At 36.9% G+C, this 25,784-nt stretch overlaps 3 protein-coding genes across 3 annotated transcripts; 2 read left to right on the plus strand and 1 right to left on the minus strand.

The window, feature by feature from the left end:
• The first annotated feature begins 4,777 nt into the window (after positions 1–4,777).
• LOC134247822 (uncharacterized protein K02A2.6-like) lies at positions 4,778–8,698 on the plus strand. The gene is made up of 2 exons (XM_062730221.1): positions 4,778–7,940; positions 8,076–8,698. Exons 1-2 carry the CDS (start codon positions 4,778–4,780, stop codon positions 8,696–8,698), a joined length of 3,786 nt encoding a protein of 1,261 aa, XP_062586205.1.
• A 3,546-nt stretch (positions 8,699–12,244) lies between these two features.
• Positions 12,245–13,708, plus strand: LOC134247833 (uncharacterized protein K02A2.6-like). The gene has a single exon (XM_062730241.1). The coding sequence runs from the start codon at positions 12,245–12,247 to the stop codon at positions 13,706–13,708; it is 1,464 nt and encodes a 487-aa protein (XP_062586225.1).
• A 4,135-nt stretch (positions 13,709–17,843) lies between these two features.
• LOC134247856 (centrosomal protein of 290 kDa-like) lies at positions 17,844–23,174 on the minus strand. Its single transcript, XM_062730260.1, has 4 exons — positions 23,077–23,174; positions 22,847–22,931; positions 19,823–19,948; positions 17,844–18,734 (listed from the first exon to the last, which is right to left on the minus strand). The coding sequence occupies exons 1-4, from the start codon at positions 23,106–23,108 to the stop codon at positions 18,603–18,605; spliced, it is 375 nt and encodes a 124-aa protein (XP_062586244.1). The 5' UTR covers positions 23,109–23,174; the 3' UTR covers positions 17,844–18,602.
• Positions 23,175–25,784: the final 2,610 nt, after the last annotated feature.

Genomic DNA, 25,784 nt, shown 5'->3' on the forward strand with positions numbered 1-25,784 from the left:
AGATATATCGATTATGATAAAATTTGTGTATTTTAAGTGATTTAATCCAAAAAATGTATATTCCGTTTTCCGTTCCGTTCCGCTTTCCGTTCCGTTTTCCGTTCCGCGTTTTAGCAACACCCGTTATTTAAATATCTCTCTTACTTGAATAAGTACAACGTACTCCATGCATTTCCGATAGTTTCTTTTTTTTGGGGGGGGGGTGTATCCACTCAGGCGCGGATCCAGGAATTGAAGTTAGAGGGGGTGCCAATTTAGGCAAGGGGTCTGGGTGCCGCCTTGAGGCCCCCAGTGGGTCCAGGGCAAAGCCCTGGTGGTGGCCCCCGAAACGATGCATGTTGTTTCGGCCTTTCTTCAGTTCGGCCCGCAGTTTGTTCGGCCTCGAGTTTTTTCGAACTCTAGCAATTTCGGCATTAGATACCTAGTCGTTTCGGCCTAAGTTGAAGAAAGCGACAAAAATGATATAGAAATGGTGTGAAATAAATCTTTATTGAAATTATTGTACTGTTGCTGTGTCTTTGAAATTGAATTTGATAAAGAAATGCTATTGATTGTTCAAAGTGGTAGAAAACTTCCATGCATTACGGTGTATGTGTTAACGTTATATATAACTTAATTATTTTACTTTTGCTGTTAGGCATGATTAAATAAACCAGAATAAATAATAATTAAGAATTAAGAAAATGAAAAAATTATTCGACAATCAACGTTTCGGCATCTCGTATTTGTTTGCAAAAAATTGATAAATAAAAAATACCTTATATATACCGGTAAACAGGTTAAATCTGGTCTGTATTCACTGTTAGCGGTATCCATAAATAATAAGTAGTTCTTTTTTGACAATTTTAGCAACGAATTATTTATTTGTTTTAAAATTGTTTTATAGGGTGAAGTGTCAGATTAATGAAGGTAAAGACAAATTCCAGCAAACTCACATTGCGGTGACAGTATGTCACTTTCCCCAGTAAACAATATATAACTTAAGGTGTTAGAAAATGAGGGGGCTTATATGAAGGATTCCACACGATTTCAATGTATCACTTGTTCCTAAACAGCACCAGAAGAAAATCAGCAATGACAGTTTTGTTTTGAACATATTTTATTGGTAATCAAAAGGATAAGAAACAAGTTCTAACAACTTACTAGTTCTCCTTAAAAACACATAATAAATTTCACGCAAAATAATATCAAAAACGTATACAAAAAATTAAATAATATATCTAGCTAATTCACATGTGTCACTTATGAATTTATGAACAGCGGCAAAATGTCAATGTTTAATTCAAATGAAAAGTTTTCGTGGCCCCAGAGAATTAAGTGTACATCTGTGATGTCTAAATCAAGTCGAAAAAGATGTTCAAAAAGATTATACTTCGAGAATCAATATTTTTTTACACAAAGAAAAAATGATAGGCATCATCTTGTTTACCACAATAGTAACAAGGATTATCGATAATATTACGTTTCAATAAGTCTTGGTTCAATATACAGTTGTGCCTTACATGTAATTTAGTATGAATAATGTTAGTAAGGACGGTTTTTCAACGGTACACACCTCCAAAAATGATTTGGTGGGGGGGGGGGGGGTAGGAGGGAAGTTGTTTTGTATTAAAAAATAAAAATATATAAACATATACCCATTATCATGTGTATTTATTTTATTAGTTTTTTTTCCTTTTGTGTGTTATCTTACTTTTTAGCTGCAGATCTGTAGCTCTTCGAGAAAAAAAAAATTATTGACCTCCGGTCTATCAATATATTTTTTTTCGGAGAGCTACAGATCTGCAGCTACTTACTTTTATGATAAATTTTCTGCGAGTACAAAAATTGTCACAAATATTTTTTAAAAAATATTGCTCCACAGTGATAATTCTGTTAAAATCATGATTGATTATTTTTTTAAATGAACTTAAATAATTGATTAAAATCAAATGTTACGCAAGCTGACAACAGAATAAGATACATGTATTACGATTGTATGCCATCGAGGTAAATTACAATTACAAAATTTTCGATTAATCATACATTAATATGTAATATTTTCATTAACCCTGCATCATTTAGATGCCAGATGGAATTTTTTTTAACTAATTGCAATTTTCTAACTCAATTGTAATGAATATAGTCATTAGAGGTCATTTATTACATGGGTTGCACCCCATGATCATTTAATTTTACAACCTAATTATATGACATCGTGAAGATTCATACAGAGCCTGCTGGTGTGAAATTTATTGCATTGAGATATTATATATTTTTCTCAGTTTCACAATAATGTGTTGAAAGTGATAAAATGTAGTATAGATTAATGCCACCAGAAAGGCAGAATTTTGAACATCAATTAAGTTTATTATTATTTTTAGAAATTCGGTATCTGCAACCTGTAAGTACTTCTCAATTATTGGAAAAATATTTCTCCAAAATAGATATTGAAGAAATCAGAATTAAAGAGCTTAAGAATTCAAATATTTATAATCTAAATCAATTTTATTCATTTATTTTTTTTTTAAATCGGAACTTCAGAACTTCGTATAACTGAAATTGGTCGTCTTAGATTGAAATCTTACTGTCTAATGGATACCAAAGAAAGAGGTGTCTATTAAAAAAAAAAAGACTTTAAAGATAAATAGATATGCTCTCTCACTCATGTTTATAACAGATACTGGTATTTGATTCAGTCTCTTTGTTTTTTATTTAAATAAAATTTACATATGAAATTTATTGATGGCTAAATATTAAATTAAAAAAAAATCAGAGGAATATGATGAAATATACAAACTGCACAATACATTCAAATATTTTGATGGCATCTGATAAATTCAGATAGGAAAAATACACGTTAGAGAATGTATTACTAAGTTACTAACTAAGTGAGGCCGAAACGACTAGGACCGAAACAACTTTAGGCCGAAACTTCTAGGCACCGAAAATACTTAGGGCCGAACTTGAAACAGGCCGAAACGACTAGAAATCCCCCGAAAGCTCCTGGATTCTAGAGATTTTGTAGGGTAAAAAAGAGGTCTACCAAGTATACATATTTATATTTTCTAGACGAAACTGTGATTTACGTAAATTTTGACAATTTTAGGGGGGGGCGCCCCCCTTAAATCCGCCACTGCTACTCTAATATTAAGCAAACCCGAGATTTACATTCAGCGTTATTTTTTAATCGGCTGGTTGAGGAGAACGTCTTGCATGAGCAGTGTAGGATCGGATTGGTTAGTTGAATTGCTTTGAACAGAATTGAATCCCATTCATCTATCCTTTTTGGTATTTTGATTGAAATTTGCAAACTGGATAATTCTTGAGAAAACTCCGAAAAAGTCGAGAATATGAAAAGTTTACAGGTGGACAACGGGAGCTTTCAGCTCATCTGAGGTAAAAATGAATTTAAATTTGATGTATCTTCCAGTAGAGTAAATGTGTTGCATAACTGTACAAATACATGGTACATGTATTTGATTGTGCTAAAAATAATTGTATTTATTGCATCAAAAGTCAAACCCAATTCGTCTGTGGACACTATACAAAGAAAAAACTTAATTTTTGTTAAAATTACGGAAGCCATACTCAGTAAATTGTTTGTAGATACTGTCCTCAAAATATTAATCGAAGATACCGGTATACAAGAGATGTTTGTAAATATCTCCATTTCTAATTTTGTTCTCTGTGATATCTCTTTGAAAGTATGCAGAGTTGATTTCTTGACAATTCTAACGGGATGTAAATTAGGCAGGTCGATAGGTCAGGAGCTAAGGAGGCCTAATATGCATGAAAATCTCGTGCGCATTTATCTCTGTGTATGACGTCAAGGAGGCCAAATATGCATGTAAATCTCGTGCGGCTGCCTATGTGTTTGGGCGGAGAGAACTGTTGAAATTGGCATGGGTGTCCTTCTATAATTTATACCTATGCCTACATTTTTCTACAATTTTATTTCACAATGAAATGGAAATATAAGGAATCACTGTCTAGTTAGTATAGTATGCCAGGTACATCAAAACTAGTGAGAAACATGGGATAATATACGGGCTTCGCCCGTCATGCAAATTATCCCATGTTTCCCACTAGTGTTGATGCCCTGGCATACTATACTACTAGTAACTAGACAGCAATTCCTTAAAACAATTATGCCCCCCTCCCCCACAAATTGGAATTTTTTCAAGTCCAAAAGGGCATACTCTGTCAAAAATGGTGTGATCATACCAAAAATATAACTTGACCTAGATATTCCTCTGACTAATTTGTATACTAAATTCCATTTCAATATGTACACTGATCTGGAATATGTAGGTCAGATCCAGCATTCAAAGCAAGTCTGTAGTATCCATCTCTAGATGCATCATCCATGCAAGTTTGGTCCGGCTAGGGCTTATAGTTACTTGGGACTGGACCTGCTCCTAAAACTGTAACAGGTTGGGAACACATCCCCTTTAGCGAGATCATCTCGCTAAAGCGCGATTATCCCTCTGTAGCGGGAGAAAATACATCTCGGAAAACCGAGATTTGTTCACTGATTCAAACTGTAATTGTAATGTTCATATCTTAAAATAGTCATTCAGATTGAATGTTTTCCCACGTTTAGGAATTTGCTATACCAGCAGAATGTTATATGTTAAATACAAGTTCAGTAATTAATGTTGACAGTTTCAGCCACGCCGATTTGTGTAATCATTTAGTTAGGTAGTTTAGAATTAAAGCGTTAAACCGAGCAGACGTGTTTTCTGTTATAAGTGTCTAGAACACGGACAGTACATTGGCGACGAGGATAACAACAATGGCAAAGGCATTGCAGTTACCTGCAATTAATCCATTTGATGTTAACGGTGACCAAACAAGTGTCTCACAAAGGTGGGACAGGTGGAAGAAAACCTTTGAATTCTACCTAACAGCATCCGGCATTACGGATAAAGCGCAAAAAAGGGCTTTATTTCTACATTCCGCGGGAAGTGAAGTTCAAGAAATATTTGATACCCTTGGGGAGTCGGGAGATGATTTGGACGGTGCCAAAAAGAAATTAGATGAGTACTTCCAACCAAAACGGAACATAGCATTTGAGCGCCATTTGTTCAGGAATGCGGCACAAGGTGAAACAGAAAAAATTGACAGTTTTGTGACTAGGCTGCGCAAACTGGCCGTAACCTGTGAATTTGAGAAGCCAGACGACAACATTCGAGATCAAATTGTTGAAAAGTGTAGATCGTCAAAATTAAGAAAAAGACTCCTAAAGGAAAAGGAATTAACTTTAAAAAGTGCAATGGATATAGCCCGAGCTGGCGAAATTGTAAACGAGCAAGCAGACAGATTCAAGGGCAGTGAAACATTTTCAAGCTCCGATGTAAACACTGTTAGGCCGTCGGTAAGTCACAGGAAACAATACGTGTCTGAGAAAAGTTCGCAGAAAGATGCCACGTGTTTTCGGTGCGGACGGAAGGGCCACATTGCAAGGAACTGTACAATTACTAAGGACAAAACATGTAATAAGTGCGGAAAGAAGGGTCATTTCGCAAAAGTGTGTAAGACCAAATCGGATACCCCGCGCACTAGACCAGGTAAGGACCGCAGTACAAAGCATGTTCATTTAGTGCAGAGCGAGTCCTCAGATGACGAGTTCGCATTTGCTGTCTACAAAAAAGATACAAATGGCATGATAGACGTTAGCGTGGGCGGAGCTAAGATACAGATGCTAATCGACTCTGGCGCAAGCTGCAATATCGTGAACCACAATGTATGGAGCGCCATTAGCGCTAACGATGAAACAATGTCCCTATCGAGAAGCACAAAAAGATTGTTTTCTTACGGATCAAAGGAACCATTACAAATACTAGGAACATTTCGGGCAGTCACCAAGCATGGACTGCGTGAAACATATGCAGAGTTTGCTGTCGTTGAAGGCGATTATATTTCCTTACTAGGAAAAGACACAGCGGTAGAGCTAGGAGTTTTACGCATAGGGACCGATGAGCCGAACCTATGCTCCGTTAGAAATGAACTTGATAGGATTGTTGCCTCAAGAAATTCTGTTTTCAATGGAGTAGGGAAACTGGAAAATTTTCAACTGAAAATTCATATCGACAAGACCGTGACCCCTGTAGCACAACCGTTACGACGCTTACCATTTAATGTGAGGAAAAGCGTGAACAAAAAGCTCGAGGAGCTGGAGAAGATGGACATAATTGAGAAGGTAAACAGCCCAACGGCTTGGGTGTCGCCACTTGTCGTTGTGCCTAAGAAAAACGGGGAAATTCGAATCTGTGTTGATATGAGACGGGTCAACACTGCCGTTCAACGTGAGCGATACCCGATTCCGACTGTGGATGAAATGCTTGAAGATATGAACGGCAGCACAGTGTTCTCAAAACTTGATTTACGTTGGGGATACCACCAAATAGAGCTAGACGAGGAATCAAGAGAGATAACCACATTTGTGACACACGAGGGCCTTTATCGCTATAAGCGCCTCATGTTCGGAATTTCCTCAGCATCTGAGATCTACCAAAGAGTAATTGGACAAGTTATTCAAGGTATCAAAGGAGTGAGGAATTTGTCTGATGACATCATAGTTTACGGGACGGACCAGGCGGATCATAACAAGAAACTTACGAAAGTGCTTGACAGATTAGCTGAGAAAGGGCTTACCCTTAACAGAGAAAAATGCGAATTCGGTCTATCTAAAATTGTTTTCCTCGGACATGTGATTTCATCAGAGGGGGTTAAACCTGACCAGGAAAAGATCAAAGCAGTATCGGAGACCAGGACGCCGAGCAACAGTTCCGAAATAAGGAGCTTCCTGGGGCTGGCAAATTACTGCGGCCGTTTTATACCAAATTTCTCAACAATTGCTGCCCCTTTACGAGAACTTACAAGGAAGAACACGCACTGGAGTTGGACGAAAAGACACCAGGATGCGTTCGACATGCTGAAAAGAGCGCTCGTGAGTGCCGAAGCTCTAGCATATTATAATTCAAAAGCCGAGACAAGAATAATCGTGGATGCAAGTCCCGTTGGACTTGGGGCCATTCTAGCACAGAAACAACCAGACGGATTGTTCAAACCAATTGCATATTCAAGTCGAACTCTAACCGACGTTGAGCAACGGTACTCGCAGACTGAGCGCGAGGCTCTAGGTGTCGTGTTTGGTTGTGAAAAGTTTCACATGTATATATACGGGCTAGAATTCGAAATCTGGACGGATCACAAGCCGTTGACCTACATTTTTTCTCCAAAGTCGAAACCACCAGCTAGAATCGAGCGATGGATATTGCGACTTCAACCGTATAAGTATAAGATTGTCTATATACCTGGGCCAAAGAATGCTGCTGATGCTCTATCCAGATTGAGTCAGAATCAGGCTTGCCGAATACGCCACATTGCAGACGAGTATGCGCATTTCATTGCAGATAATGCTGTACCGAAAGCACTCACTATTCAAGAAGTTCGTCAGAAAACGTCGGAGGACCGAGAACTCGTCGAGATTATGAGGAGGATCAAAACAGGACACGGGCGTCTGGATCCTAAAATTCGTACTGTGGAAGCGGAACTTTCAGTCGTCGACGGAATAGTATTACGTGGATCGCGCATCTTACTGCCTAAATGCCTAAGGAAACAAACAATACAGTTGGCCCACGAAGGACACCAGGGTATTGTCCGCACGAAACAAAGATTAAGAGAAAAAGTATGGTGGCCAGGCATAGATACAGAAGCCGAGCGATTTGTTAGAACATGTCAACAATGCCAACTTTTGTCGAACAACAATAGGCCCGAACCAGTTCGAACAACGATATTACCCGATGGGCCATGGCAGGATCTGGCTATAGATCTTATGGGACCGTTTCCTTCTGGGGAATATCTACTAGTCGTTATAGACTATTTTTCCCGATTTCAGGAGGTAGCCATTATGAAAACGATAACCAGCGAGAAGATCATTCTTCAACTTGAGAGTATGTTCGCGAGGCACGGCTTACCTTACGGTATACGAAGCGATAACGGACCACAGTTTGTGTCAGAGGAGTTTTAGAGATACCTGAATTCAAATGGTATCAAACACATTCGGACTACACCATACTGGCCACAAGGAAATGGGGAGGTAGAAAGGCAAAACCGAACACTACTCAAAGCCATTAAAGCTGCAAACGCAGAAGGCAAGGATTGGAGACAAGAACTACCCAAGTTTTTACTTGCGTACCGTGCGACCCCACATTCTACAACCGGAAAAAGCCCTGCAGAGTTATTATATAATCGGAAAATTCATACCAAGTTACCAGAGATCAGTGCAAGAATCGATCACAAAGAAATAAGAGAAACGGACGCAAGACGGAAAGAGGATTTTAAAATAAGAGCGGATGAGAAGCGCCGCGCCATACCGTGTGAAATTGAGATCGGTGACACTGTTGTACAACGTCAGCCAAAGCGCGATAAGTTGTCAACCGAGTTCGCTCCTGAGAAGTTCATCGTGAGGGAGAAATGCAGAAATGCAGCGACTCTCGAGGATGAAAATGGATCGTTGATTAAGCGAAACTGTACGGCTATAAAGAAATTTATATCGAGCGACGAAAACGAAACGGAAACGCATGACCCCGAAATTAGCGCAGACGAAACAGGAGACGAATTGGATAAAGACCGTTCTGTCACAGATACCGGAAGACCAACCCGGGAACGTAAACCACCCGCCTATCTAAAAGACTATGTGACCACCTGAGAAAAGAAAAGGATTGACTTTTTGTTATTTGACTGTAACTTTATTCTGTATTTGTATAAAGATTAGTTATTGGCATTACAGGCTGTCATTTCAGAAATTATGTAAAGATTTGTTTTTCTGTCTAAGATGAAGAGGGATGTAATGTTCATATCTTAAAATAGTCATTCAGATTGAATGTTTTCCCACGTTTAGGAATTTGCTATACCAGCAGAATGTTATATGTTAAATACAAGTTCAGTAATTAATGTTGACAGTTTCAGCCACGCCGATTTGTGTAATCATTTAGTTAGGTAGTTTAGAATTAAAGCGTTAAACCGAGCAGACGTGTTTTCTGTTATAAGTGTCTAGAACACGGACAGTACAGTAATCGTGTTAACTTCTGAAAAAGGAAATTCCGGGAGTATGTTAACCCATTCGATAAATATTTATTGTCTCATCTCAATAAATTTGCTTCAAAATATTGCCTCTACTGCTGCAAATCATGGAAATTAGAATAAGTTTATGAACAATAACGTAGCCTTCCTACGGAGGACCACATGTGATAATTATCAGTACAACTAAACTTACATATGTACTTCGGTTATACGGTTATCGTAATTGCATGTTTACCTTATTTTTTTTTAATACGGCTGCTTAAAAAGCGGGAGTATATACAGCATGATATAGTGATGGGGTGTCCGTCACTTTGGACTTTCCATAGGGCATGACGATCTCGACACGAAGTCTGTTTGGTGACCTATAGATTCTCATATCGCCTGATTGACTGATATTAAGCCCCACCTTCTTACTGTAAGAAGCGCCCTTATTGGTTCTTTGCTACACTTGTAGTGTATCTAATTTGTGTTGTGTCACTTGTGTGTAAGAGTTTGTGTGCTAGAGTTATGGTTCGTAGTGTGGGTCAGGTGTCAGTGTGTATCCGGCATGAGTAGTGCGTGCATGGACCGTCAGAGTGGAAGCATGTGGTTATGTACCTGTATACATGAATAAACTGGTAAAACCTTGATTCAATTCGAGTATTCTTCACTGGCGACGAGGATAACGAAAACTACAAGATGGCTACACTAATAGAACTCAACGGAGTTGGGAAATTTGATCCAAATGCTGAACCGTCACAATTAAATCAAGCATGGAAAAGGTGGCACCGAAGTTTTGAGCTTTTCGCTGTTGGAAAAGGGGTGAGTGACGCTGAACAAAAAAAAGCATTACTTTTGCACTGTGCTGGACCCGAAGTTCAAGACATTTTTTATACATTGAATGTTGAACAAGCAGGTGACAATGACAATGTGTATACGTTAGCTGTGAAAACGTTAGATAAACATTTTGAGAATAAAGTTAACGTTCCGTATGAACGATATGTTTTTAGGAAAATTCTGCAAACCGAGAGTGAAACAGTAGAACAGTTTATTACAAAATTACGACAACAGGCTGTGTATTGTGACTTCACAAATCAGGATGAGCAAATTCGGGATCAAGTGATTGAAAAATGCAGGTCTCACAAGATAAGAGCCAAGTTGTTAGAGAAAGGAAAAGACTTGACTTTAGAGCAATTGAGGACTATAGCAGCTACATTTGAGATGACTGAAACACAGGCTAGGCATATGGACACTGAAATTGTGGCGTCAGTAAACAGAATTCAGGGACATCGTGAAAAAACTGACAAACAGAAACACAGATTTCAGGACAAGAAGTGTTTTCGTTGTGGACGAGAGGGGCATTTTGCAAAGGACGTATCGTGTCCTGCTCGGAATAAGGAATGTCGGACATGTCGGAAGTGCGGAAAAGTTGGACATTTTATTAAATGTTGTTTAACAAAGAAACCAGGAAAAGGCAAACCAACCAAAGGTGGGAAAATTAACAAAGTGGATTATTCTGAAGTGGATTCCGACTCAGAAGTATACGTGTTTAGTTTGAAAACAGGACATACATCATCAGACAAAGTAAAAGTCAGTCTAGGAGGAAATCCTGTAGAATTTGTCATTGATAGTGGTGCATCAGCTAACATTATTGATAAAGAACTCTGGGAATATCTTAAGAAGAACCGTATCAAGTGTCACTCAGAGAAGTGTGAAAAAAAACTTTTTGCTTACGGATCTACAGAACCGTTGAAATTATTGGGTAAATTCAGAGCGCAAACATCAATTCATGAAAATGGAAATAGTAGAGAAGAGGAGTTCTTTGTACTAAATGGTACAGGACCAGCGTTACTGGGCAAAGACACAGCTATGAACTTGGGAGTTTTGAAACTCGGAGTAAACACAATTCAACCAACTGACTTTATTCATGAATATTCTGAGTGTTTTCGAGGTATTGGAAAACTCAAAGACTTTAAGTTGAAGTTACATATTGACAAAAATGTGAAGCCAGTAGCTCAAAGCATGTACAGAATTCCATACAGTTTGCGAGATAAAGTAGGAGAACAGTTGGACGAACTTGAGTCTCAGGATATCATTGAACGAGTTAATGATCCTACACCGTGGGTCAGTCCAGTCATAATTGTACCGAAACCCAATGGTGACATTAGATTGTGCGTCGACATGAGACAAGCCAATGCTGCCATTATTCGTGAACGGCATCCTATTCCGACAGTGGATGACATACTCTACATGGTGAATGGTAGCCAAGTGTTTAGTAAGTTAGACCTTAGAAGTGGATACCATCAAATTGAGCTGGAAGAGTCGTCAAGGGAGATCACTACATTCGTTACGTACAAAGGTCTCTACAGATATAAGAGACTGATGTTTGGTATTTCATCAGCTCCAGAGAAATATCAGCAAGTGATTTCGCAAGTGTTTCATGACTGTGAAGGAGTGCAGAATATATCAGACGATATCGTAATCTATGGTCGTGACAAAGCAGAACATGATGAGCGACTTCGCAAAGCCTTACAGAGACTCAAAGATAAAGGTCTGACACTAAATCTGAACAAGTGTGAGTTTAGGATGAACAAGATAACGTTCATGGGACACGTCTTATCAAAGAATGGTATTGGACCAACTAGTGAAAGGATCAAGTCGTTACTCAATGCTAAAGAACCAACAAATGGATCCGAAGTGAAAAGTTTCCTCGGACTTGTAAACTTTAGTGCTCGTTACATACCAAATCTTGCTACTGTGGCAGAACCGCTCAGGAGATTGACAAAGAAAAATGTGAAGTTTGTCTGGTCAGCCGAACAGAAGAAAAGCTTTGACACTTTAAAGAGTTGTTTGTCAAATGTGAAAACTTTGGGACATTACAGATTAGATGCAGAAAAAACTCAGTTAGTGACAGATGCTAGTAATGTAGGCCTAGGAGCAGTTTTACTTCAAGTCAACAAAGGTGAAACACGGGTCATCAGTTATGCCAGTCGTACGTTGTCAGCGGCCGAACGAACGCAATTATTCGACAATTGAGAAAGAAGCTTTGGCAGTCGTATGGGCATGTGAGAAGTTCCATATCTATCTCTACGGGGTGGATTTTGAATTAGTCACAGATCACAAGCCATTAGAAGTGATTTATGGAAGAAAATCCAGACCAAATGCAAGAATTGAACGATGGCTATTAAAACTTATGGCTTACAACTTCAAAGTACGTTATTCACCTGGACATCAGAATATCGCAGATGCGTTATCTCGTTTGGTGGATAAGACACCTGTAGAAAACAGTAATTCAAAAGACACTGAGCAATATGTGAAATTTATTGCAAGGGAGGCAACCCCTCAGGCACTGTCGACTCAAGAAGTAGAAGAAGCTTCAAGGAGAGATGAAGAACTTGTCAGAATCCGAAAATTTATCAAAGAGGGAAAGTGGGAGAAATCATGTGTTGATTATTACCCATTCCGAGATGAACTTTGTTGTATTGGATACGTGGTTTTACGTGGATCCAGAATAGTGATTCCAAGAAATCTGAGGAAGCAGTGTGTACAGTTAGCTCACCAGGGTCATCTAGGAATCGTTGGGACGAAACAGCAGTTACGTACTAAAGTGTGGTGGCCTGGGATGGACAAGGAAGTGGAGAAGTATGTGAAATCGTGTCACGGATGTCAGATTACCAGTGCGTTTCCGAAACCGGAACCAGTTAGTCCTACTCCATTACCAACAGGGCCATGGCAAGAATTAGGTATTGATATTCTTGGACCATTAACATCTGGACAGTACGTGTTAGTGGTTGTTGATTATTACAGCAGATACTACGAGATTGAAGTTACCAAGGATATTACAAGTGAGAAAATCATTGATTTGCTGGAGGGAATGTTTTGTCGACATGGACTTCCATTACAAATAACTTCTGATAATGGACCCCAGTTCAGATCTAAGTTATTCAAGGATTACCTGACAGATAACTGTATCAAGCATCGAGCAGTTACACCGTTACATCCGTCAGCAAATGGGGAGGTAGAACGACAAAACAGATCGTTGATGAAAAGAATTCGGATTGCACAAGCCGAGTCTAAGAATTGGAAGACCGAAATCCGCAAATATCTATTTGCATACAGAACGACTCCTCATACTACGACAGGAGTACCACCTGCCGAGTTGATGTTCCGTCGGAAGCTGAGAACAAAGCTACCGCAAGTGGAAAATCTACAAGAAAACGACTATGATGAGGGAGTGCGCGATAAGGATGCGTATTCTAAATACAGGAACAAGATTTATATCGATGAAAAACGTGATGCACAGGAGTGTGATTTGGAGCTAGGAGATTCAGTCCTCTTGAAGAAGGCGACCAAGGACAAAATGGATACACCATATCACGTGGAACCGTATACACTTGTACAGAAAACCGGAAACAGCTGTGTTGTTAAATCACCAGAGGGAGTGTTAGTGAAGCGAAATAGTGAATTCGTGAAAAAATATCAGGAACCGGAAAGTGTGTCCGATATTCCGGAGAATCCGAGTGATCTTAGTGAACCGAGTGTTGAGTCTAGTGCTAATAGTGATGATGTTCCATCCGCGGCTCCAGTAACTCCGAGCGTTAGAAGGTCTACCCGTATAAGGAAACTACCGCAACGTCTTAAGGACTTCGAACTGTGAAATATTTCTGTGTGAATGTTAATGACTGAAAGTTTTCTATATAGATCTGAGACTGTAAATTGTAAATGTTTTCTAATAATATTTTGGATAATAATTTCTTTCAGTAATTTATTTATTTTGAGAAGTGTAAAAGTTTATTCTTAGAAAAGGGGGTATTGTAGTGTATCTAATTTGTGTTGTGTCACTTGTGTGTAAGAGTTTGTGTGCTAGAGTTATGGTTCGTAGTGTGGGTCAGGTGTCAGTGTGTATCCGGCATGAGTAGTGCGTGCATGGACCGTCAGAGTGGAAGCATGTGGTTATGTACCTGTATACATGAATAAACTGGTAAAACCTTGATTCAATTCGAGTATTCTTCACCACTCGTCAGAGTTTCAAGGATCTTCTAACAGATACATGTATATTAATTTTTCTGTACATTTCCCCGTGAAAATAATACGTTCAGTGTCATTTTTAAATTCTCGTCCTACGTAAATTAATCAACCCTAAAAAATATTCTGTCCTATACTATTGCACAGTCTCAAACTTTGCAAGTTATATTGGAAACGTGATATTTTAGACGGCTAGAGATGGTACATGTAGAAGGACGGATAGGTGGGGGGTGGGGTGGGGGGGGGGGGGGGTACTAGTATATAAATATTGCATGTAGTTGAGTGTAACATTGAAAATTTTCAACCCAAGAAAACCATTGTCAACCGAGGCGCAGCCGAGGTTGACAATGGTTTTCGAGGGGTGAAAATTTTCAATGTTACACTCAACTACATGCTATATTTATTATATTATACTGAATGTTTTATACAAAGACATATTACAGTGAACCGTGCGCGCATAAATTCCGCGCAGTCGCTATTTTTAGCTCACCTGAGCTGAAAGCTCAAGTGAGCTTTTCTGATCACCCGGTGTCCGTCGTCCGTCCGTCCGTCCGTCCGTCTGTCTGTCCGTCCGTCCGTCCGTCTGTAAACTTTTCACATTTTCAACTTCTTCTCAAGAACCACTGGGCCAATTTTAACCAAACTTTGTACAAAGCATTCTTGGGTGAAGGGGAATTTAAATTGTTAAAATCAAGGGCCAAGACCCCTTCCAAGGGGAGATAATCAAGAAAATACGAAAATAGGGTGGGGTCATTAAAAAATCTTCTTCTCAAGAACCACTGGGCCAGAAAAGCTGAAATTTATGTGGAAGCATCCTGGGGTAGTGTAGATATTAAATTGTTAAAATCATGACCCCCGGGGGTAGGGCGGGGCCACAATAGGGAATCCAAGTTTTACATAGAAATATATAGAACAAATCTTTAAAAATCTTCTTCTCAAGAACCACTGGGCCAGAAAAGCTGAAACTTATGTGGAAGCATCCTTGGGTAGTGTAGATATTAAATTGTAAAAATCATGACCCCCGGGGGTAGGGCGGGGCCACAATAAGGAATCCAAGTTTAACCTAGAAATATATAGAATAAATCTTTAAAAATCTTCTTCTCAAGAACCACTGGGCCAGGAAAGCTGAAACTTATGTGGAAGCATCCTTGGGTAGTGTAGATATTAAATTGTTAAAATCATGACCCCCGGGGATAGGGCGGGGCCACAATAGGGAATCCAAGTTTTACATAGAAATATATAGAACAAATCTTTAAAAATCTTCTTCTCAAGAACCACTGGGCCAGAAAAGCTGAAACTTATGTGGGAGCATCCTTGGGTAGTGTAGATATTAAATTGTAAAAATCATGACCCCCGGGGGTAGGGCGGGGCCACAATAGGGAATCCAAGTTTAACCTAGAAATATATAGAATAAATCTTTAAAAATCTTCTTCTCAAGAACCACTGGGCCAGGAAAACTGAAACTTATGTGGGAGCATCCTTGGGTAGTGTAGATATTAAATTGTTAAAATCATGACCCCCGGGGGTAGGGCGGGGCCACAATAGGGAATCCAAGTTTAACCTAGAAATATATAGAACAAATCTTTAAAAATCTTCTTCTCAAGAACCACTGGGCCAGGAAAGCTGAAACTTATGTGGAAGTATCCTTGGGTAGTGTAGATATTAAATTGTTAAAATTATTACCCCCGAGGTTAGGGCGGGGCCACAATAGGGAATCCAAGTTTTACATAGAAATATATAGAACAAATCTTTGAAAATCTTCTTCTCAAGAACCACTGGGCCAGGAAAGCTGAAACTTATGTGGGAGCATCCTTTGGTAGTGTAAATATTAAATTGTTAAAATCATGACCCCCGGGTAAGGGCGGGGCCACAATGGGGAATCCAAGTTTTACATAGAAATATATATAGAACAAATCTTTCAAAAAGATCTGCATCACCCAAGTTACTCAGGTGAGCGATGTGGCCCATGGGCCTCTTGTTTGTAATACCACCCGTCCTCAAGCAATGTTGACTGTTGCTACGCACGAGGGCGTGGCTTCATTATTCAGCGGGTAGTAGTGTTTTTATCAAATGTTATTCGACGAATCAGATTCAAGTAATTACATGAAAGTATAATATAAACAAATACAGTAGGTAGGATGTGCGACTAGATTTCTTTAAATGTATCATATACCAAGACTCTTATCAGGCATGGTAAAAGCTATCGACATATTTTTAAATCTTTACCATTTTAATTGAAAGTCTTATAGGTGATCAATTAAGACTCGATCTTCTAATAAGAAAGCTATTAAAGGTGACAATAGCCTCTCTTATTAACTCAATAAAACAATTACAAGGTATAATAAAATGTAAAATTCGAAGTATTCCATGCAATGTTCGTAGATATTCTTTCAAAATAAAGAATGTCTTTACCAGTATTCATCTGCCGCCAAAATACGGCTGAAATTTCGCCGACTCGGCATTTAACAATAACAATCAACACTTTAAGCTTTTTTTTATTTATTTGATTTTTGGGGGTAGGTTTTTCAGAAGCCCCCCCCCCTTTTTTTAAATATAGAAATGCCACCTGGTTTGTGTGCTTTCATGTAGCCTATGTTTTGGAAAGTATCTGATTCCCTATTAAAATTTACACATTTTAACTTATGCAGGATCCCAGCATATGTTTCCAACGCAATTAAAGTGTCCTCAAACGAAGAACTGTTCATTGCCACCGGTAAAAACATTAAGAATTTATGTCATTAAAATACGAATACCTAGGGAATACTTCTTTAAATTATAATTAATTTCACGTAAGTAGCAGCAATTTCAACAATGCAATTTCACATTTCGGTTTCTGTCATTTCGTATAGTTATTAAATTTAATTCAAGGTAACATGTTTACACTTTCAACTGGCACGTTTCTGTGTTAATGAAAAGATGGGTAATTGGCAACGGAAAAAAAGTTCAAAGCTAACCACCCCCCACCCCCCCTTCTACCCGGACGGAATAGGATTTTCAGGTTTGAACAATGGTAAAATTCTCCTCTTTTTTGTCAAGTTTTTTTCAGGTTGAATTTTTTCTCTTTGAATTACCCCCCCCCCCCCACCCCCTTTTTTTTCCAATTTGCTTCCGACGCCGTTGAATCATGCTTTCCTGAATTTACAAGTTTACCATGCATCAACATTTGTATTAAGTCAATATAGGTTAGACTCAATATAAACCTTTTTCTATTAATTTGTTTTCAATATTCCATTGACTTAATGGTTTACCCATATTCTATACACATCTCAGTTTATACTTGTTTTTTAATCATGACTTTTCCACAAACGTTACAACCCTGTTGCGCTTCCGTACTTTTTCGCGTCAACCAAAGATCAAATATTTAAGCAAATATCATGGGTTTCTAAGGAACATTATTTTTAACTTTTGTACAAGAATGGAAAACTAACACCTTAACAAATATAATTTGGATATCTATACATATTTTATAGTAAATCTTGAAACCTTCGCTAAAAAGGCACGATTTACACGTGGATTTCAGCATCTTATTCTCACATGCAGCAGTGATTGTCTTAAATTTCTGGCCAATATTGTCAGTTTTTTGTAGTGAAGTCACGCTTCAATGCAGCTTTCTCCCGGATTTTCAATACGCACGAGATTTTTGATTATTTTATAACGAAAACAACAAAATTCCCGTTTATGGTAATGTTTTTTCTTCCGCTAAAGAGGGATAATCGCGCTTTAGCGAGATGATCTCGCTAAAGGGGATGTGTTCCCAACCTGTTTAATTGGGACGCTGACACCACCGCCAGGGGTATAGCATAAACTCATCTTGACTTCATCGAGGTGAGCGAAAACCAGTCGGCTGAGAATAATATAAAACTATGGATGGTGCACTGAGGAATGAAGCAATGTTACTTGAGTGACTAAAGAGACCTAAGAATAGAAAGATTTCCCTTGTCTACAGACCAATAAAATTGTACATAGCATCCATGTTTATTCTGAAATGGAAATTCAAATAAATATGAGACCCCTCTAAACATAATAATAAAGATGCTGAAAGGACGGCAAATGATTTCAAGATCTACAATGTACATTTTCTTCAAAAAGACAGACTGTACATAATATATCTACAAACAAAAAAAAAAGCACATATAAAGTTTCCTATATCAAGTTCTTTATTACAGTCGCAGCTACAATATTTTTTACAGTCAAATGAAGTTACAAGAGATTACTTCATTAAAATCATTCCAGTGGGAATGCACTTATCCATGTACACATGGGACGGAAGAAGAGTTTGAATGCCCTCCATCTGTTTCAGAGATATATGCATACAAATCATTCATTTTTACTAACTATACTACTATGCAGTTTCAATAGTAATACATGCAAATGCCCTATCAATCAACCTACTTATAGCCATGCATATTTGCCTCTGTATTTGCTGAAAAGTTTTTACAATGATATTTTTTCCAGAAGAAGGAAAATATATAATATAGCAGTATATTCTTTGTCACAATAATTCCAATTCCACTTTTTCTCAGACACTATCTCACTCCCAGTTGTTGTAGTCGCTCCTCATATAAAATGTTCTTTTCAAGAGCCTGCTTGTAGTTGTATTTTAAATCTTCTATTTCCTCAAAGAAATCTGGACCAAAGTTAGATAACTCCTTCTTTAGCTGAAAAATAAAAATACCACAAATATACTATATGTATTTATAACTGCAAATGAAAATTTAAACTTTAACAAGGGACAATGTTCCTTTTTACATTTGACCTTCAAAAATACATTTGTCCATAACTGATTTTTAGATGGTGTCCTGTCAGTACTTCCACAAATTTAGGATAAACAGTCTTATGTAACATACTTGAAGTGTCATCCTTTATAAATCATATGCAGCCATACAAACAAACCTCTTTCATTTCAAATCAAAAAACATACTGTATACTACTATACAAATATTGACTGGGGTTTAGGGCAACATTGGATATGTTAGCCTCAAAGAGATGAAATATTCAGAGCTGCCAACATTCTGAAATGACAAATAGTAAGGCGGAGTCTAGGGACCACCTAGGCCCCCTGTCACTGAAAATGTTTTGTAAATGGACATGTAATCTGAGGCATGTTTCCATTTTGTTTACTTTAAAACATTGAGATTAATGTGATCGGCCTTCTAAAACTGAAACGATGATATAAGCAAGCGTTGTAAGAATTATGAATATATTATAATAGTAGAAACTATAGACTGTCAGCTATGAAAATACCGGTATTATAAACTTTGAACGAGGAAAACTGAAATCGGAGGAATATAGAGAGAAATCATAAGGTGTATTTTAGATGCTGATTTTGTACGCCTTATGCCAAAATCGTAAGGGTTGGCAGCTCTGAATATAGCCCCACCGGAGAACATACCATTTTTACTTTTTTCCAGTCTCTATTTATCTTTCTCTATCAAACACTACTCACTCTCTCCATTTCCAGACTATAATTATCTTTCTCTATCAAACACTACTCACTCCCTCCATTTCCAGCCGATAATTATCTTTCTCTATCAAACACTACTCACTCTCTCCATTTCCAATCTATAATTGTCTTTCTCTATCAAACACTACTCACTCTCTCCATTTCCAGCCGATAATTATCTTTCTCTATCAAACACTACTCACTCTCTCCATTTCCAGCCGATAATTATCTTTCTCTATCAAACACTACTCACTCTCTCCATTTCCAGCCGATAATTATCTTTCTCTATCAAACACTACTCACTCTCTCCATTTCCAGCCTAAATTTATCCTTCTCTGTCTCCACTGTTCGTAGCTGCATTTTGATTTCCACATTTTCATCCATCAGTCTATCATAGGATGTAACCTTGGTTATTACGTCACCTGATAACTGTTGAATATGAAAAGAAACTAATAACTATTAAGAATTAAAAGAAACTCATTTTGTGGCTTGAAAAAGCAAGGCTGTACAAGCTGATGACAATTAATATTTCAAAATAAGGCCAGATAAAATTAATCTTTAGATTCTCATCCCCGCCCCTCTCAAAGTGTTTTTTATTTTGATTTTTGGGTGTTAAAAGTATATTTCAATGTCTTTTTATTCAGTAAGAATTTGGATCAAAGTTTTAGAGTTACTGTAGAAGTACTTTTTTCCGCGCGGTATTAATTTCCGCTATGTACGCGGTCACAACTTTTCCGCGGAAATTTGTCCAAGTGTACTTAATATAACTGTAAGGCATATAGTGACAGTTTTAAGAATCCGCGTAATTTACTACACGCGGATTAAACAAAAATTGGGATTCCACGTAATTATGACCCCGTGGAAAAAAGTACGTCTACAGTATCTCCCGTTTGTATCAAAAGTCGCGTGTCGCTATTTATAGCAAAAGAGCCATGTGAAGAATGGAGAAAAATCGGCAATAAAAACAGTTTAGATATGAAAGGGAAAGATAATGCGTCAGTATAGAAGAGGCAGAGAAGAAAAAAATAGCATAAACACATCTTGATAAGCAAGTTTTAAAGATACTTTAAACTACTACAGGCGCGGATCCAGAAATTTTTTCCAGGGGGGTCCACCTCAGTCCAAAAAAAAATCCCATCCCAGAAATTTCTTGACAAGCAAAAAAAAAAAAAAAAAGGAAAATTTAAAATTACCCAAAAAAGAAAATACTATTTCGTAGGGGGGGGGGGGGGGGGGGGGGGGGGGGGGGGGGGGGGGGTAAGGGTGACTTCTATTGCCTCAAATCTTTAACTTTCCGTACCCATTTTACACATATTCGTGTTTACCAGGGGGGTCTGCGTTTTCCAAGGGGGGTCCATGGTAACTTTTCCTTTGTTTTAGTATATACATTTTTTAACCTTGTAAATTCCAGGGGGGGGGGGGGGCTGACCCCCCCGACCCCCCCCCTCCTCTAGATCCGCGCATGTACTAGGTAAAAATTGATGAGGGAAATGCACCTGGTCAAGTTTTAACGATCTCTACTGTATGTGAGTTTGTATAAAAGAAATATATAAATAAAACATCGTTGGCAGAATTAAGAGAATAATAGTATTAAGAAAATATTAAATATTGAAACTGTTCAAGCCTAGGCTTTTCAGTAAAATATTTAATAGAGTTTGCAAATATTACCTACTACAATGTCAAACGTAGAATCCCAAGAACAATCGAATTTTTGAGAAAGGTAGAAATCTGTGATATTTTACAAAATTTTTAAACAGAAGGATTTGTTGGCGAAACTAAAAAGTATTTAGGGGAAAGGCCTATGAGAAGTCATACAAATCTATTCATATAGGCATTAACATAAGGAAAAATTGTTTCTAATTTTTTTGATATTTTCAATAATAAAAAATAGAAAATAAAATCCGCCCACCCGCCCCAATTTTTTAGCAAATTAGGATGAGAATCTAAAGATTAATTTTATCTGGCCTAAGCTATTTTTTTTTTAGCAAAAATATAATAAGTACAGGGCTTTGGATTAAATTGTTCTTGGCAGAGTGAACATCAGATGAAACATTATAGACATTTGCATGAACAAACTGTTGAATTTAAATTGAGTGGTACAAAGTTCATATAATTTCACTTATTTATTCTACCAAAATTCCTATACACAACATTCCAAGCTTCAATGCTGAATAGAAGTATACAATGTAGCTTAAGGAATTTCATTTTTACTAGGGATGTCAACGAGTACCCGGTTAACCGGGTACTCGATCGATCGTCATAGTATCGAATACTAAAATCGGTACTCGGTTACTCGGATGTATATTTTCAAATATTTCTCAGCTTATTTATTAATGCATTAAACAATCTGTTTTAAAACGTAAAATACTCATTGCACTTGTACATACAGTAATTAGGGTTTCCTACTCCTCTAAATGACCGTTATCGCCTGTGCCATGGCAGTGTTTATACAGCAATTATCGTGACCAAGCACCTGTTAACTGGCTTTTCTCACCTTCGGCTGTCTTCTACCCTTATTTTTTGATTTGCTTTGATTATTTGTTTTCACTGAAAATCGTTTAAGGTCTGTTATGATTGAATAAATTAGACAATTTTGTCAATTCTCTGAGAAGCCGTAAATTCGCGGGAAAAGAGATAGATGATATTACATACGCGATTGTTGATATGGTTGTGTTTGATTACATGCCAATACAATGTACAAATGGTTAAAGGCAAATGCTTTAAAAAACTGATGTCCATCGTTGAACCAAACTATAAAATACCGTCACGTAATACTGTAAAATCTGGGATCGAAAAGTATACGAAAATCGTAAATCCGCTCTGTTAGGACTTGGTCAAGTTCAAGACAAACTGTATGACTGATACCTGGACGTCAAACGCAACAAGGAGTTACATTACAATTACGGAGTAGTTTTTTTTTTAACACAGAAACACTGTGAACCACTTAAAACTTTATTTATTGTGTTTATCTGATAAATAAATTGAACTTAAAAAAAATGTTGTATTAAATTTCGTCGGGCACGAAGTGATCATCATTGTTACAACAGAAATGCATTTACGGGTACATCTCCTATCAGAGCATGTGGTTTTATTTCTACAAGAGTTTACAATGTATTACATTCATCAATTCAATTGTTCATATTTATTGACACTTTTACCGAGTACCCGGGTACTCGATTGGAAAAACGTCCGAGTAACCGAGTATCAAAAATTGACCAATTTGACATCCCTAATTTTTACACATACAAGTATCTTTCCACCCTGCTATCTGTACTTTGTAAACATGTACATGTATTATTTACAGGATGAACCTTTTTTTAATTTTACCTGGGCCCCTCCACTTTGCTGCTTGTAAATCTGGAGTTCATGCTGGATCTCTTTTTTCTCATTTTCCAATCGTTCTATTGTCAGTCTAGCAACAGTGTGAAGAAAACAAATTTCAAGTAAATTTCAGTTATCTTAAATTTTAGTTAGCACAATATTCCTGTACATAAGTTTTATAAGAGTATAATAAAATTTTTAAAAACTATGAACAATAAATTCTAGTGACTCAGTACCTGGCTTGTTGGAAATCTTTTGTTAAACTCATATCTGAGGTTTTAGCACCATGAGGATATTTTTCTAAGATGGCATTCTGTAAAAAGGGGGTAAAATGAGTTCAAGCATGTATTGTGGTCTAAATTTTCAGATTGTTTAAAAATCTGGCTTAAAATAAAAAACTAAACACTCTAAAAAAAGTTTTACTTGTTGTTTTTAAAATAAGATATTAGATTAAGAAAAACTAGTAATCATTAGTAATCCATTTAGTCAGAATAGCAAGTAAATGACTATCATGGTTAGTAATTGTAAACATAATTAGTAATAAGGATGAATTCATTTACTTATAAAATGATTTACTAAGTATCAATAGAATTACTTACATTATAGGAATTGTATTACTTTAAGTTAGTAAATGAACTACTCATTTTTGTTAAATTATTATTACTTAATTTAGAGATAATATGCTTTCTATTTACTAAATTTTATGAATTATTACTAAGTAAATGTAATTCTGAAATTAAGAAATACTTATCATATTTACTAAAATCGACATTATTTACTAGAAACACTGCGAGGTACCGACCCTCTGACATGTGAGTACTACTCACAGATTTATATTTATTAGAGTTCCCTATTTGGCCCCTCTAAATAGTTTAATAGAAGAAATCTACTTCTGATGGAAAAAATTATACTTTCTATTTCTTTTGCCAGTTTGCTTGTAATTGTTTTATTATATATAACAATATAACATTTGATTCCAACTTCAAAAGTCTTAAAAATTGGATAAGTTGTATCTTTTTAAGGACCATTTTAAAAATGGTTAAACATTTCAAGTACTTAATATCGCATTTTTATTAGTGTGACTATTTTTTCACATGAAGGTATATTTAGAAGAAAGATAACTCCTTCTCACAGGCAAATAGTGATTAGACTACCATATTTAAGTAATTACTGATATGAATTTTCCTTGATTTAGTAAATAAATTTTTGTTTTAAGTAAATCAATTAAATACAATTCAAACAAGATGTGTTTGTGAAACACCTATGCCCCTGTATGGCAACATAGCAAAGGTTAAACTTTTCTTTATATATGCAAATCTAAATTATTGGGATTTCTTGATATCTTCAAGGTCAAAATGTCAAGGATATTGGTACCTAATGAAAGATCTTGCCACAAAAAATACATATTTGAAATATGGAAACACTTGCCTCAACCCTTCAGAAGTTATGGTCAAGGTTACCAATTTTGAAATGTAGGTCAAACTCCAAGGTCAAGGATAAAGGGACAGATTTGGTGGTACCCAAAGAAGGTCTTGTCACAAGGATGAACTATGTAAAGTATGCATGCACTAACCCTAATCCATTTACAGTCAAGGTTTGCTTTTTAAAAGTGGGTCAAACTCCAAGGTCAAGGGGTCAGAGTTCTTGGTATCCTATGAATGGTCTTCTCCAAATGATTACATATATGTAAGTATGAAAGCACTATTCCTTACCGTTCAAAAGTTATGGCCAAGGTTAAAGTTTTTTTTTCACAAGGATGGAAATTTCCAGGGTCAAAGTCAAAATTTCATAGTTGCTGGTATTCAATGAAAGTTCTTTCAACAAAAAATATATATGTGAAGTATAAATGTCCTGGTATTTACTGTTCAAAAGATTTGGATAAAGAATAAGTTTGGAATTTTTGTGTATAAGTGAGTCAAATTTCAAGGTCAAGGTCAAATTTGGTGAAACTCAAAGAAAGGTCTTGTCAAAAGGAATACACGTGTGAAATATGAAAGTCATAGCTCCGCTAAATCAAAAGTTATGGGCAAGGTTAAAGTTTCTGCAGATAAACAGACAAACAGAGAGACAGCTAGACAGACAGACATGCACGACAAAAACTATATACCCCCGAAACTTCGTTTACGGGGGCATTAAAATATTAATTATATAGTAAATAGTAGTAAAATGTAAGTAAAGACCAAGTAATGTTATTACTTATATACACAAATTTAAGTAAATATAAATTACTAAGTAAAACGTTTTAGTGTGTAAGTAAAACAATTCTTTAAAATACAAAAATCAAGTAAAACTTTTGAATCTAGTAATTGACATATATTTCAGTAATTGATTTTAATTTTTAAGTAAATGCTTAGTAATTATCTATTACTTATCTTTGTTATTTCAAGTAAAAAATGACTACTAAGTAAAACTTTTTTAAGAGTGAATGAGTTTCAGGCACTTTCTTTTCTATCACGAGTAAAAACAATGATATCATTACTTAATTACCTGGTACATCAAATACCTGAAAGTCTCTTTGGTACACAAGTGTGTGTAAAATCACATATTTTTGTGGGGTTAAATTTTTACAGTTTGAGGAAAAAATGTTGGTTTGTGGGGAATTTATTTCATGGATGAAAAACTTATTAGTACTTGTGCATAATATGAAAATTTACAATTCCTGGTGGGCATGAATTCGTGGGTCTCTTTATACCTCAAAAACAACAACATTTACACACACACACACACACACACACATACGTGTTTGGACTTCGATCTGGGGACCCTGCCAAAAAATCTTAAAATGGGGACTAAGCGATTTCGTGGCAGAATTGGTATTGTTTAACTTATTTTACCCCGTAAGTATCCTGGAATAAGTAAATAAACTGAGTCTTTGAGCTAGAATGATATATTCATAAATTTAGAAAATGGGGACCCGGAAGTGCCAATATGGGGACCTCTGTGT

The sequence above is a fragment of the Saccostrea cucullata genome, unplaced genomic scaffold, assembly GCF_032062105.1.
Source record: "Saccostrea cucullata isolate Sc308-1 unplaced genomic scaffold, CSIRO_AGI_Scuc_v1 ctg2525, whole genome shotgun sequence".
NCBI classification, from domain to species: domain Eukaryota; kingdom Metazoa; phylum Mollusca; class Bivalvia; order Ostreida; family Ostreidae; genus Saccostrea; species Saccostrea cuccullata.

Excerpts from the sequence above, each read along its gene's own strand:
- LOC134247856 (XM_062730260.1), bottom strand. The coding sequence starts at position 23,108 with ATGAGTTTAACAAAAGATTTCCAACAAGCCAG. Across the intron at positions 19,949-22,846 it reads AGCAAAGTGGAGGGGCCCAG|TTATCAGGTGACGTAATAAC; the intron begins GTAAAATTAAAA and ends CATATTCAACAG. Across the intron at positions 18,735-19,822 it reads TTAGGCTGGAAATGGAGAGA|CTAAAGAAGGAGTTATCTAA; the intron begins GTGAGTAGTGTT and ends TTTATTTTTCAG.
- LOC134247822 (XM_062730221.1), top strand. The coding sequence starts at position 4,778 with ATGGCAAAGGCATTGCAGTTACCTGCAATTAATCCATTTGATGTTAAC. Across the intron at positions 7,941-8,075 it reads GATCATTCTTCAACTTGAGA|GAAATGGGGAGGTAGAAAGG; the intron begins GTATGTTCGCGA and ends ACTGGCCACAAG.
- LOC134247833 (XM_062730241.1), top strand. The coding sequence starts at position 12,245 with ATGGCTTACAACTTCAAAGTACGTTATTCACCTGGACATCAGAATATC.